The sequence below is a fragment of the Oncorhynchus kisutch genome, linkage group LG7 (genome assembly GCF_002021735.2).
Source record: "Oncorhynchus kisutch isolate 150728-3 linkage group LG7, Okis_V2, whole genome shotgun sequence".
Classification (NCBI taxonomy): domain Eukaryota; kingdom Metazoa; phylum Chordata; class Actinopteri; order Salmoniformes; family Salmonidae; genus Oncorhynchus; species Oncorhynchus kisutch.
Window position 1 is genome coordinate 1897237 of NC_034180.2, and position 14414 is coordinate 1911650.

At 43.7% G+C, this 14414-nt stretch overlaps 1 protein-coding gene across 1 annotated transcript; it reads left to right on the forward strand.

Annotated features, from left to right (window-relative positions):
* Nucleotides 1-3004: 3004 nt before the first annotated feature.
* Nucleotides 3005-13184, forward strand: LOC109901305 (methylmalonic aciduria type A protein, mitochondrial-like). The gene is made up of 7 exons (XM_031828356.1): nt 3005-3399; nt 3676-4116; nt 4386-4508; nt 6131-6301; nt 6578-6663; nt 8866-9015; nt 12557-13184. The coding sequence occupies exons 2-7, from the start codon at nt 3714-3716 to the stop codon at nt 12860-12862; spliced, it is 1239 nt and encodes a 412-aa protein (XP_031684216.1). The 5' UTR covers nt 3005-3399; nt 3676-3713; the 3' UTR covers nt 12863-13184.
* The last annotated feature ends 1230 nt before the right edge of the window (nt 13185-14414 follow it).

A 14414-nucleotide genomic window follows, 5' to 3' on the forward strand; every position in this document is an offset into this window, starting at 1 on the left:
TACATAACAGTTTCAAGTTGACGCTCTAGAAAGTTCAGTATAAATATTGCATAAGAGCCCATTTACTTGATCTGAAATGTGATCGGATGCGCCGTATAGAGTGGTGGAATCGCGGAGCCTCTAGAGGCACGCAGAGACCAAATTGAACTCTACGGCATCGCTATGAGCCTCTCAAATTTTATAACAAATGCGGAGGGCTCTGTATAGCTCCGCATTGAGATGATTGGTTAATGGTTGGTGGAAAACTTAATTCACAACTGCTCTGCGCTGCTTGGTGAAGACCAAGAATGCCCTGACTTCTGCAGAGGCTGTATCACCATAAATGCTGCATGGCCAATGCAGACGTCCTAATGGCCATGTAGCGCCTTTAAGCAAACAGAAGAATACACCATGATGATATTTAACCTCAAATAAAATAAATCACTAAATCATTCATATTTAGTCAAGAACGCATATTTTGCAAGTATGATTCTTTGAGGTGAGTTCTCATATGAGGAGAATGAGTGTGGATAGAAGAGTGGGGAGTTGGGACATGAAATTGACACAGCCATAAGACTCCTGAACAGGTAATCAAATGGCTACCCGGACTATTTGCATTGTGTGCCCCCCCAACCCCTCTTTTTACGCTGTTGCAACTCTCTGTTTATCATATATGCATAGTCACTTTAACTATACATTCGTGTACATACTACCTCAAAAAAACTCAATGACACCATTCTGTATACCTCTGGCCCTTCTTTGGACACTGTGTTAACTAACCCACAGATGAGCTTCAATGCCATACAACACTCCTTTCGTGGCCTCCAACTGCTCTTAAATGCAAGTAAAACTAAATGCATGCACTTCAACCGATCGCTGTCTGCACCTGGCCGCCCGTCCAGCATCACTACTCTGGACGGTTCTGACTTAGAATATGTGGACAACTACAAATACCTAGGTGTCTGGTTAGACTATAAACTCTCCTTCCAGACTCACATTAAGCATCTCCAATCCAAAATGAAATCTAGAATCGGCTTCCTATTTCGCAACAAAGCATACCCTCGTAAAACTGACCATCCTACCGACCCTCGACTTCGGCAATGTCATTTATAAAATAGCCTCCAACACTCTACTGAACAAATTGGATGCAGTCTATCACAGTGCCATCTGTTTTGTCACCAACGCCCCATATACCACCCACCACTGCGACCTGTACTCTCTCGTTGGCTGGCCATCGCTTCATACTCATCGCCAAACCCACTGGCTCCAGGTCATCTACAAGTCTCTGTTAGGTAAAGCCCTGCCTTATCTCAGCTCACTGGTCACCATAGCAGCACCCACTGGTAGCATGTGCTCCAGCAGGTATATCTCACTGGTCACCCCCAAAGCAAATTCCTCCTTTGGCCGCCTTTCCTTCCAGTTCTCTGCTGCCAATGACTGGAACGAACTGCAAAAATGACTGAAGCTGGAGACTCATATCTCCCTCACTAGCTTTAATCACCAGCTGTCAGAGCAGCTCACAGATCACTGCATCTGTACATAGCTCATCTGTAATATAGCCCATCCAACTACCTCATCCCCATACTGTATTTATTTATCTTGCTCCTTTGCACCCCAGTATCTCTACTTGCACATTCATCTTCTGCACATCTACCATTCCAGTGTTTAATTGTCATATTGTAATTACTTCGCCACCATGGCCTATTTATTGCCTTAACTCCCTTATCTTACCTCATTTACACTCACTGTAGATAGACTTTTTCTTTTCTTTTTTTCTACTGTATTATTGACTGTATGTTTGTTTACTCCATGTGTAACTCTGTGTTGTTGTATGTGTCGAACTGCTATGCTTTATCTTGGCCAGGTCGCAGTTGCAAATGAGAACTTTTCTCAACTAGCCTACCTGGTTAAATAAAGGTGAAATACATTTTTTAATAGATTAAAATTGGACCGACCAACCAGTGCTCCCGCACATTGGCTAACTGGCCTATCTGCATTGTGTCCCGCCACCCACTGTAACGATTCTCGTTGGTGGAAGGAGAGGAGGACCAAAATGCAGTGTGGCAAGTGTTCATCATATTTTAATTGAAAAACTGAACACCACACAAAATAACAACGAAGAGCAAACGAAACAGTTCTGCCAGGTGAACAGACACTAAACAGAAATTAAACACCCACCACCAAAATGGGGAAAACAGGCTACCTAAGTATGATTCTCAATCAGAGACAACGAACGACACCTGCCTCTGATTGAGAACCGTACTTGGTCAAACACATAGAGATATAACAACATAGAAAAAAGAACATAGACTACCCACCCCAACTCACGCCCTGACTAACCTAACACAAAGACATAAAAAACGAACTAAGATCAGAACGTGACAACCACAACCCACCACACCCTCTTTTACGCTACTGCTACTCTCTGTTCATCATATATGCATAGTCACATTTACCATATCTACATGTACATACTACCTCAATCAGCCTGAGTAACCAGTGTCTGTATGTAGCGTTGCTACTTTTATAGCCTCGCTACTGTATATAGCCTGTTTTTTTTACTGTTGTTTTATTTCTTTATTGTTCACTTAACACCTTTTTTGCGCTATTGGTTAGAGCCTGTAAGTAAGCATTTCACTGTAAGGTTTTATTCGGTGCGCATGACAAATAAACATAGATTTTATTTGATTTTAATACATGTGTACCTGTGTGAAATAGGACATGAACTGTAGAAGCACCCACAAAAATATTACAACTCAAGACACTAACATGAAATTGTATTGGCCACAATGGCTGAAAATGGAAAAATCTTGCAAAATACATATGCAAAATTGTGCAAGAGTTATCCATCCCTAGATAAATGCCTTCTAAAATGATTCCCTTGAATTTCAATTTGAGTGAATTGTGAAGACAAGAGCTCAACCACGACTAACTGCTACCACCGTGTGGCCTTGAGTAGTACTACTTTTCTAGAAAGGGGCGGTGTTCAACGTCACAGGAAGTAGGAAGTGAACGAAGCAAAAAAAAATAAAAAATACCCACGGGGTTTCACTAGATAGCACAGCCACGAAGTCAAAAGATTTATGAAAATAAACATGTGCTTTTTGGTCTTACTTTAAGGTTATGTCTAGGCATAAGGTTATCAGTGTGGTTAAGGTTAGGGTCAATGTTAGGTTTAATATCACATTATAAGAAGATAGAAATGGGCAGAGTTTCTGACTTTGTGACTGTGGTAGCTAGTGACGACCAAAACACTGGTAGGTCAACGTGTGGTTGCTTTGGAGTATCTAATGACAGAATTATCCTTATTTTCTTTATTCCAAAAATGAATACTCAGTTATAAAAGTGTATGGAGCAATATTAGAGGACAACAGCAAAGCTGAACGAAGCAGATGTATGTTCAAATAGCTGGCTATCAAGGTGAGTTCTCCATTGTATGTACACGTTTTGTAACTGTTCAGCTGTAGGCTACTTGTCAGTCAGTTACCGGTGTATGTACTGTATGTATGCATATGTCCATTCGTTTCTACTGGAAGAATTTGCTCCTGAATGCCACAACCTCAGTCTAAATAGCCCAAAGTGAGTGTCATAGAGTAATCAACATCAGCTTTGTTTTGGTTCTGTCTTGTTGAATGAACTGAAATGTGTCACAAACCTCTACTGAATGCCTGTTGTCTAACGTTACATCATTATCAGACTCTCTCCCCTAGAGAAGGGACCAGTGCCAGGCAATCATGGGACCCTCAGTACTCTTTCCGCTTCTCCACGGCTTGTCCTCCCCCTTACGAATTGTCACCCCAACATTGGGCCGATGCCTCCTCCGCCAGCTACACCCACCATCCTGCACTCGTACCCCCTCATTCCCTGGGCTTAACTCCCAACACATCCGTGGTATGTGTGTGGAATCCACCCTCAACCACATCAAGGAGCTGAGTCCACCAGAGCAGAGGCTGTTGAATAAGCTGTATGAAGGACTGATCTCAGGTCAGCGGGCCAGTCTGGCTGAGTCCATTACCCTGGTGGAGACCCAGCATCCCAGAAAGAAAGAGCTGGCCCAGGTCCTGCTACAGAGAGTACTGGCCCACAGGAAGGAGCAGGAGAAACAGAACGGAGGGAAACCCCTGGCCTTCAGAGTGGGTTAGTATGTGGATTGTTATGTTCAACATTGTTGTGTCTATGCCCAGTACATAGAATGCACGCAGACCCAATAATATGTGAACATTTGAACTAGTGGCTTGCAGAGTCCTTAGAGTTAGAACGCTTGAATTGGTGGCTGCAATCTGGGCTTATTGAAGATTTTTGTACTCCTACACTTGAGGTAGCTAAGTCTAAACTACCATATGGGGAAGAGTGTGGGCTTGGTGGACGTGCATGTTTGTCCTCTGTGAGGTGACGTCTGTCTGTAGGTCTGTCTGGCCCACCCGGAGCTGGGAAGTCCACCTTCATTGAGGTGGTGGGGAAGATGCTCACAGGACAAGGACATAAAGTCTCTGTTCTGGCTGTTGACCCCTCATCATGCACTACAGGAGGTATGTTTCCACATCATTCTACATTTAATTTTTATTTTTTTTCACCGTTATTTAACCAGGTAGGCTAGTTGAGAACAAGTTCTCATTTACAACTGCGACCTGGCCAAGATAAAGCATAGCAGTGTGAACAGACAACACAGAGTTACACATGGAGTAAACAATTAACAAGTCAATAACACAGTAGAAAAAAAAAAAGTCTATATACATTGTGTGCAAAAGGCATGAGGAGGTAGGCGAATAATTACAATTTAGCAGATTAACACTGGAGTGATAAATGATCAGATGGTCATGTACAGGTAGAGACACTGGTGTGCAAAAGAGCAGAAAAGTAAATAAATAAAAACAGTATGGGGATGAGGTAGGTAAATTGGGTAGGCTATTTTCCGATGGACTATGTACAGCTGCAGCGATCGGTTAGCTGCTCAGATAGCAGATGTTTAAAGTTGGTGAGGATAAAAGTCTCCAACTTCAGCGATTTTTGCAATTCGTTCCAGTCACAGGCAGCAGAGAACTGGAAGGAAAGGCGGCCAAATTAGGTGTTGGCTTTAGGGATGATCAGTGAGATACACCTGCTGGAGCACGTGCTACGGGTGGGTGTTGCCATCGTGACCAGTGAACTGAGATAAGGTGGAGCTTTACCTAGCATGGACTTGTAGATGACCTGGAGCCAGTGGGTCTGGCGACGAATATGTAGCGAGGACCAGCCGACTAGAGCATACAGGTCGCAATGGTGGGTGGTATAAGGTGCTTTAGTAACAAAATGGATGGCACTGTGATAAACTGCATCCAGTTTGCTGAGTTGAGTATTGGAAGCTATTTTGTAGATGACATCGTCGAAGTCGAGGATCGGTAGGATAGTCAGTTTTACTAGAGTAAGTTTGGCAACGTGAGTGAAGGAGGCTTTGTTGCGGAATAGAAAGCCGACTCTAGATTTGATTTTAGATTGGAGATGTTTGATATGAGTCTGGAAGAAGAGTTTACAGTCTAGCCAGATACCTAGGTACTTATAGATGTCCACATATTCTAGGTCGGAACCATCCAGGGTGGTGTTGCTAGTCGGGTGTGCGGGTGCAGGCAGCGAACGGTTGAAAAGCATGCATTTGGTTTTACTAGCGTTTAAGAGCAGTTGGAGGCCACGGAAGGAGTGTGTCATTGCTGTGTTTGTATGTGGTATTTCATCAGTGTTGTGGGGTATATGTATTGGTTTAAATGGGTCTGTTAGAATGCCTCGTAATGCCAGACAGACTCTTGCACCGTAACATGTGGGATTTTGTGAACATTGACATAACCATTCCTCCTTGTTCAATGTTGTTAAACATAATTTCCTCACCATAGGAGGTTGGTGGCACCTTAATTGGGGAGGACAGGCTCGTGGTAATGGCTGCAGCGGAATCAGTGGAATGGTATCAAATACATGGTTTTCAGGTGTTTGATGCCATTCCATTTGCTCTGTTCTGGACATTTATTACGAGCCGTCCTCCCCTCAGCAGCCTCCTGTGTTCCTCACATATATCTTCTTCAAGCTAGGCAAAGGATTATTATTAAATATTGATAGCTATACTGATATACTACCACTTACACTTTATGTTGGTGTTACGCATAAATCCTCCCCCTCTCCCCAGGGTCTCTGATGGGTGACAAGACTCGTATGACTGAGCTCTCCAGAGACATGAGTGCTTTCATCAGACCCTCCCCCACCTCTGGAACACTGGGAGGAGTCACCCGGACCACCAATGAGGCCATAGTACTGTGTGAGGGGGGTGGCTACGACATCGTTCTGGTAGAAACTGTAGGTGAGGAACTCAATGGTTGAGTCGACTGTTTTTAAAAGCCTCAGAAGGGACAAATCTTCACCTGGCATAGGCCACCTGCACAGTTTTTATTGAACCAGATTTAATCTCATTGTGGTTCATGCTTTGCATCTTCCACATTACGTGGTTTATAAAGTCTAAATGGCATGAAGGATAAAATGATGAAATTATATAACATAGCTCATAGTTTATTAATAAAATTCCTAAGGTATCTGGCATTTCATAAGTACTTGGTTTCATTGTGTGTTGTGTCCTCAGGCGTAGGCCAGTCAGAGTTTGCGGTGGCTGACATGGTGGACATGTTTGTGTTGCTGATCCCACCAGCAGGGGGCGATGAACTACAGGTCAGACCTCCATCACCATCACACTCCCCTGTTACAATGCCATTAAAGAACCTGTGAATATCTTGTGACATTGAATATCTTCTGATATTTACAGACATTTTTGATCATTTAAATGAAAATTATATCCATTGATTCTTGATGTATATAAATGTCTCATGAGCTTAGTTCAACTGGCTTTAAAGTACATCCCTGATTCCTCACTCCTTTCATATTTGGAAAAGAAACAAAATGGTTTCTTTCCACCCTGTTGTCTTCACTTATCCTGTCTCAGGATGCACTTAAGTATTCAAACAGGATCACAGTCCATCAATCAGCTTAGACGTATAGACATAAGATTTACATCCAATTTCTCCTCTGGAGATCAGTTCAAAGCACATCATGTTGGTCACATACACATATTTAGTCATTTCTGTGGACACACCTACTCATTACATTTTAAATGTTTTTTTCCCTTTAGTTTGACTATTTTCTACATTGTAGAATAATAGTGAAAACATCAAAACAAATGATATAACACATGGAATCATGTAGTAACCAACAAAGTGTTAAAGAAATCTAAATATATTTGAGATTCTACAAAGTAGCCACCCTTTGCCTTGATGACAGCTTTGCACACTTGGCATTCTCTCAACGAGCTTCACCTGGAATGGTTTTCGAACAGTCTTGAAGGAGTTCCCACATATGCTGAGCACTTGTTGGCTGCTTTTCCTTCACTCTGCGGTCCAACTCATACCAAACCACCTCAACTGGGTTGAAGTCAGGTGATTGTGGAGGCCAGGTCATCTGATGCAGCACTCCATCACTCTACTTCTTGGTCAAATAGCCCGTACACAGATAGGAGGTGTGTTTGGGTCATTGTCCTGTTGCACAAACCAGGTGGGATGGCGTCTCGCTGCAGAATGCTGTGGTAGCCATGCTGGTTAAGTGTGCCTTGAATTCTAAATAAATCGCTCCGTGTCACCAGCAAAGCATCATCACACCACCTCCTCCATGCTTCACGGTGGGAACTACACATGCGGAAATCATCCCTTCACCTGCTCTGCGTCTCACAAAGACATGGCGGTTGGAACCATAAATCTCAAATTTGAATTCATCAGACCAAAGACAGATTTCCACCGGTCTATTATCCATTGCTCGTGTTACTGTCTTTCAAGCAAGTCTCTTCTTCTTATTGGTGTCATTTAGTAGTGGTTTCTTTGCAGCAATTCAACAATGATGTTGAGATGTGTCTGTTACTTGAACTCTGTGAAGCATTTATTTGGGCTGCAATTTATGAACTTATTCTCTGCAGCAGAGGTAATTCTGGGTCTTCCTTTCCTGTGGCGGTCCTCATGAGAGCCAGTTTCATCATAGCTCTTGATGGTTTTTGCGACTGAACTTGGAGAAACGTTCAAAGTTCTTGAAAGTTTCCAGATTGACTGACCTTCATGTCTTAAAGTAATGATGGACTGTTGTTTCTCTTTGCTTATTTGAGCTGTTCTTGCCATAATATGGACTTGGTCCTATTTGGTTAAGACCATCTTCTGTATACCACCCCTGCCTTGTCACAACACAACACAACTGATTGGTTCAAACGCATTAAGAAGGAAAGAAATTCCACATTAACTTTTAACAAGGCACACCTGTTAATTGAAATGCATTCCAGGTGACTACCCCATGAAGCTGGTTGAGTGAATTTCAAGCGTGTGCAGAGCTGTCATCAATGCAAAGGGTGCCTACGTTGAAGAATCTCATATACACTACCGTTCAAAAGTTTGGGGTTACTTAGAAATGTCCTTGTTTTTGAAAGAAAAGCTATTTCTTTTGTCTTAAAATAATTTCAAATTGATCCGAAATACAGTGTAGACATTGTTAATGTTGTAAATGACTATTTATCACGAGAATTTTCAATTCCAATGATAACTGACAATCAATATCTCTGCCTAGAAGGCCAGCATCCTGGAGTCGCCTCTTCACTGTTGATGTTGAGACTGGTGTTTTTCGGGTACTATTTAATGAAGCTGCTAGTTGAGGACTTGTGAGGCATATGAAATGGGTAAAACGGTATGTAAACATTATTAAAGTGACCAGTGTTCCATGACTATGTACATAGGGCAAGCAGCCTCTAAGGTGCAGGGTTGAGTAACCGGGTGGTAGCCGTCTAGGGACATTTTGTAAAGTTCAGGGCACAGTACTGAATCTGTGTGTGTTCTCCATTGCCAGGGCATTAAGCGAGGCATCATAGAGAAGGCAGACCTGGTGGTGGTCACTAAAGCAGACGGAGACCTGTTAGTACCAGCCAGGAGAATCCAGGCAGAGTATACCAGCGCTCTGAAACTGCTCAGGAAGAAATCAAAGTCCTGGAACCCTAAGGTGGGTTGTATTGGGTTGAATGTTTTTTGTCTGAGTGGTAGTGCGAAGGGGTTAAACCTATATATAAATGTGCTTCAAATAGCTGCTCAGGAAAAAGTCCAAAGACCTGGAACCTTGTTAGTGTGGGGTTATGTGAGTTTGTGCTCATACTTTCATATGCACAGAATTAAGAAGTAAAAACAGAAAATGAGAAATAAATGCATGCCTGAACAGGCAGTTAACCCACTGTTCCTAGGCCGTCATTGAAAATAAGAATTAGTTCTTAACTGACTTGCCTGGTTAAATAAAGGTAAAAAATAAAATAAAAAATGTGACAAAACATGAAAAAAATCATATTGCCTCAAACTCCAGGTAACTGCGGGTTGGAACCTGATATTCTTCTTCATATCCTCTATTGGAGAGCTGTGTTACATTTCCCCTGAAAATCCTTTTTTGCCGCCCTCAACTCTCCACGCGCACACATCACCAGAGCCGACAGGCCGTCCCACTGCACAGCGAGGTCAGCTGACCTGGGGGAGGGGGATAATGTGATGTCATCATCAGGGCACTCTAGTCTGTCGCAGTGTTCCCGGGGTGGGGAGGGGGTGCTCTCTGCATGTCTCCCCGCCCTGGGCCGAGCGTTGTCTCTTTGTCTCAGACCGACCGCGCGCGGCCCAATGCAGCATCTGCTCACCTGGCACCCTGCCAAAGTCCCCTACCGCCACCCACCCACCCTTCTCCCTCCCTCCATCCATCCCCCTCTTCCTCCCCACTCTGAATAGAGAGCTGCTGTGTCATGTATTTTCCTGATTAGCAGCCCACCCACTCAGATGAAAGACTCCCAGACCTGTCTCGCTCTCTGGTTCTCTCTCTCTTTCTTGCACTCTCTGTTTTTCTGTCTCTATTTCTCTCCACCCTCTCTCTCTTCATCTCCATCTATCTCATCTCTCTCTGTTTTGCTGTCTCCATTTGTCTCTCTCGCTCTCTGGCCCTGTTCCTCTTTCCACTAGTACCAGAGGCAGCAACACTGACTTCAGGACAGAAGATATCCACCACAGTGATTTTAATGGGTCTCCACATGATTCCTCTGCCTCTCAATATTAGGTTCAGGGGAGGGTACTTTGGAAGGCTCCCTTCTAGCAGATTAATCATATTGACTGTAGCTTTGTAAGACATTTCTACAGTATTTCCCCATGTCAGAAACACATTTCTATTGGCACACTTGAATTGTGAACAGACCAATTTATAAATGACTAGATAGAATACAGCTTGATAGTGTGTTGTACCATTGAGATATGACTTCACACAGTTCCCTTTTTGTAGTGCCGTCACTCTCATTCAAGCACTGGTCAATAATGAGTTGTTTAGCCCTTAAATCAAGGTACAAATCTGTCGTTCTGCCCCTGAACAGGCAGTTAACCCACTGTTCCTAGGCCGTCATTGAAAATAAGAATTTGTTCTTAACTGACTTGCCTAGTTAAATAAAGGCCAAGGTAAAAAAAACAAAAAAAAAACACTTGTGTTGTCTGAACAGGCCTGAGGTGAATATGGGGAATATAGACACCCCACTGGGTGTGTGATATCTGTGGTGTGTCACTGTGCCTGCATGGGGATTGATTGCCAACTACATGGCGGTCCACACGTGTGTGTTCATATACAGTACCAGTCAAAAGTTTGGACACACCTATTCATTCCAGGGTTTTTCTTTATTTGTACTATTTTCTACATTGTAGAATAACAGTGAAGACATCAACACTATGAAATAACACATATGAATCATGTAGTAACCAAAAAAGTGTTATTAAATATATTTGAGATTTGAGATTCTTCAAAGTAGCCGCCCTTTGCCTCGATGACAGCTTTGCAAACGCTTGGCATTCTCTCAACCAGCTTCACGAGGTAGTCGCCTGGAATGCATTTCAATTTACATGTGTGCCTTGTTAAAAGTTTATTTGTGGGATTTCTTTCCTTCTTAATGCGTTTGAGCCAATCAGTTGTATTGTGACAAGGTAGGGGGGTATACAGAAGATAGCCCTGTTTGGTAAAGACCAAGTCCATATTATGGCAAGAACAGCTCAGATAAGGAAAGAGAAATGACAGTCCATCATTACTTCAGGACATGAAGGTCAGTCAATCCGGAAAATGTCTAGAACTTTGAAAGTTTCTTCAAGTGCAGTTGCAAAAACCATCAGGGGCTATGATGAAACTGGCTCTCATGAGGACAACAGGAAAGGAAGACCCAGAGTTACCTCTGCTGCAGAGGATTAGTTCATTAAAGTTAACTGCACCTCAGATTGCAGCCCAAATAAATGCTTCACATATTTCAAGTAAGACATCTCAACATCAACTGTTCAGAGGACACTGCGTGAATCAGGGCTTCAAGGTCGAATTGTTGCAAAGAACCCACTACTAAAGGACACCAATAATAATAAGAGACTTGCTTGGGCCAAGAAACATGAGCAATGGACATTAGACCGGTGGAAATCTGTCCTTTGGTCTGATGAGTACACATTTGAGATGTTTGGTTCCAACCGCTGTGTCTTTGTGAGACGTAGAGTAGTTGAGTGGATGATCTCCACATGTGGTTCCCACCGTGAAGCATGGAGGAGGAGGTGTGATGGGGTGGGGGTGCTTTGCTGGTGACACAGTGATTTATTTAGAATTCAAGGTACACTTAACCAGCATGGCTACCACAGCATTCTGCAGCGATACGCCACCCCATCCTGTTTGCGCTTAGTGGGACTATCATTTGTTTTTCAACAGGACATTGACCCAAACACACCTATCTATGTAAGAGCTTTTTGACCAAGAAGATGAGTGATGGAGTGCTGCATCAGATGATCTGGCCTCCACAATCACCTGACCTCAACCCAATTGAGATGGTTTGGGATGAGTTGGACCGCAGAGTAAAGGAAAAGTAGCCAACAAGTGCTCAGCATATGTGGGAACTACTTCAAGACTGTTGGAAAAGCATTCCAGGTGAAGCTCGTTGAGAGAATGCCAAGAGTACAAAGCTGTCATCAACACAAAGGGTGGCTACTTAGAAGAATCTAAAATATATTCTGATTTGTTTAACACTTTTTTGGTTACTACATGATCTCATATGTGTTATTTCATAGTTTTGATGTCTTCACTATTATTCTATGTAGAAAATAGTACAAATAAAGAAAAACCATTGAATGAGTAGTAGGTGTTTCCAAACTTCTGACAAGTACCGTATGTGAGAGTATATGTATGTCAGTATGCACTGTGTGTATGTGTGGGGGGGCTTGTATTACTATCCTTGTGGGTACTGAAAATCCCCAAAGTTCACACATTGATAGATAAACAAGAAAAATTCTCCCTTGTGGGGCCATTTCCCACATTCCCACTTGGACAAAGGCTATTTTAAGCTTAGGGGTTAAGGTTAGGGAAAATTAGGATTTTTCATTGAAATACATTTTAGGTCCCCACAGGGATAGTAGAACATAGTGTGTGTATGTGTGCTCACTGGTCCTTAACCGTGTGTGTGTGTGTGTGTGTGTGTGTGTGTGTGTGTGTGTGTGGTTCTCCACCCCACCAGGTAGTGCGTGTGTCATCCCAGACAGGCGAGGGTGTAGCAGAGCTGTGGGGTAAGATGGAGGCCTTCCGCTCAGCCACCCTGTCCAGCGGGGACTTCCAGGACAGACGTAGGGCCCAGCACAAGGTGTGGATGTGGAGCCTGATCCAGGAGAATGTCCTGAGGCACTTCCAGGAACACCCTGCCGTCAGGGGGGAGCTACCCCAGCTAGAGGACAGGGTCACCAGGGGAGCTATATCACCGGGCCTGGCGGCTGATCTGTTACTGAAGGCCTTCACCTCTTCTTCATCATCCTCCTCCTCACAGTGACCTAGCTGAAGTGGAGATCTAATACCAACAGCATTATCCATATACTGTAATATTGATTTCACTTCTCGCCTTGTCTCTCAGGTCACTGCTCTGTAAGGACGATTGATTGTTGATGAGAGAAGGGAAGGAATTCTAGGTTTTGGTCCCCCTCCCAATCCCACACACACACAACACACTGCCTTCAAATTGAAACACTGACCTACTTACTCATACAAGAGACTTGACATTGCCGTTTATTGGTTTATACTTGAAGAGTATCAATGGATGCAGTTTTATAGATTTTATCATAATCAATGAGTTGAATAAATTATGAAATGAATTAGATAGTTGTGGGCGTTTTCTGTTGCTGAAATGTTTGTGTGGGGACGTAGCTGCTGAACCAGGGCTAGGAAGCTTTGTGTGGGAACGTAGCTACTGATCCAGGGCTAGGAAGCTTTGTGTGGGAACGTAGCTACTGAACCAGGGCTAGGAAGCTTTGTGTGGGGACGTAGCTGCTGAACCAGGGCTAGGAAGCTTTGTGTGGGGACGTAGCTACTGAACCAGGGCTAGGAAGCTTTGTGTGGGAACGTAGCTACTGATCCAGGGCTAGGAAGCTTTGTGTGGGAACGTAGCTACTGAACCAGGGCTAGGAAGCTTTGTGTGGGAACGTAGCTACTGATCCAGGGCTAGGAAGCTTTGTGTGGGAACGTAGCTACTGATCCAGGGCTAGGAAGCTTTGTGTGGGAACGTAGCTACTGATCCAGGGCTAGGAAGCTTTGTGTGGGGACGTAGCTACTGAACCAGAGCTAGGAAGCTTTGTGTGGGGACGTAGCTACTGAACCAAGGAAGCTTGACAACTTTTAATACAAGCGTCATATCATTCCCATTGTCCTGGTAAAGTTTTACATTTAATCCAGACAAAATTGCCACATTTTTGCAATGATGCCTCTTGACCACCAGATGTCCCCCTAACTCTACATCTAAACCATTTTCATAATGACTGGCCTGAGAGCCAGCCTCCACCGCTCCTCCCTGTGCTGGGTGACAGGTCACAGAGAGGCTGCTAGGACACCAGATCCTTCTTCTCTGGAGCTCTGAGGACACCATGGTAATCCTTCACATCCATCCTCCATGCCAGTCAGAGCCTGGCTTCAAGCAGATACTAGGCTACCTACCTACCGCTGGGCAGAGGAATGATCAAAGAGACAGTAGTATTATCATAAAGCGTCCATTACACCAGCCCAGGGCGCAGTAGGCATCAACCTCTGTAAATAAAAATAAAAACAGTGGGAATTGCCCTCATTGTACAGCGCCAGTGTAAAGTTTGTAAAGGACAGTCTGTACATAGTGGGGAGAAAACTGCTTCTATGCTGCAGTCCAAAGCCACAAACCTATGTTTGTTGTTAGGAAAGAATCCCTAGATTCTTAGTCAAATCCGTCCCAGTCCCCCCCGATTATTCCATCCACTTCCATCTTTCCTTGATCGTTTACATCTGTCTGTTCCGGAGAAGTGAGCCCCAGCCTCCAGAGTCTCTCTGCTCGCAGGTTGGCGGTCGTTTCCTCCTGTCTGCGC

Bases quoted from the DNA above. Each gene is read 5' to 3' on its own strand.
- LOC109901305 (XM_031828356.1), top strand. From the start codon at position 3,714: ATGGGACCCTCAGTACTCTTTCCGCTTCTCCACGGCTTGTCCTCCCCC. The intron at 6,302-6,577 runs GTGAGGAACTCA...TTGTGTCCTCAG, and splicing joins CGTTCTGGTAGAAACTGTAG to GCGTAGGCCAGTCAGAGTTT. The intron at 6,664-8,865 runs GTCAGACCTCCA...CTCCATTGCCAG, and splicing joins CAGGGGGCGATGAACTACAG to GGCATTAAGCGAGGCATCAT.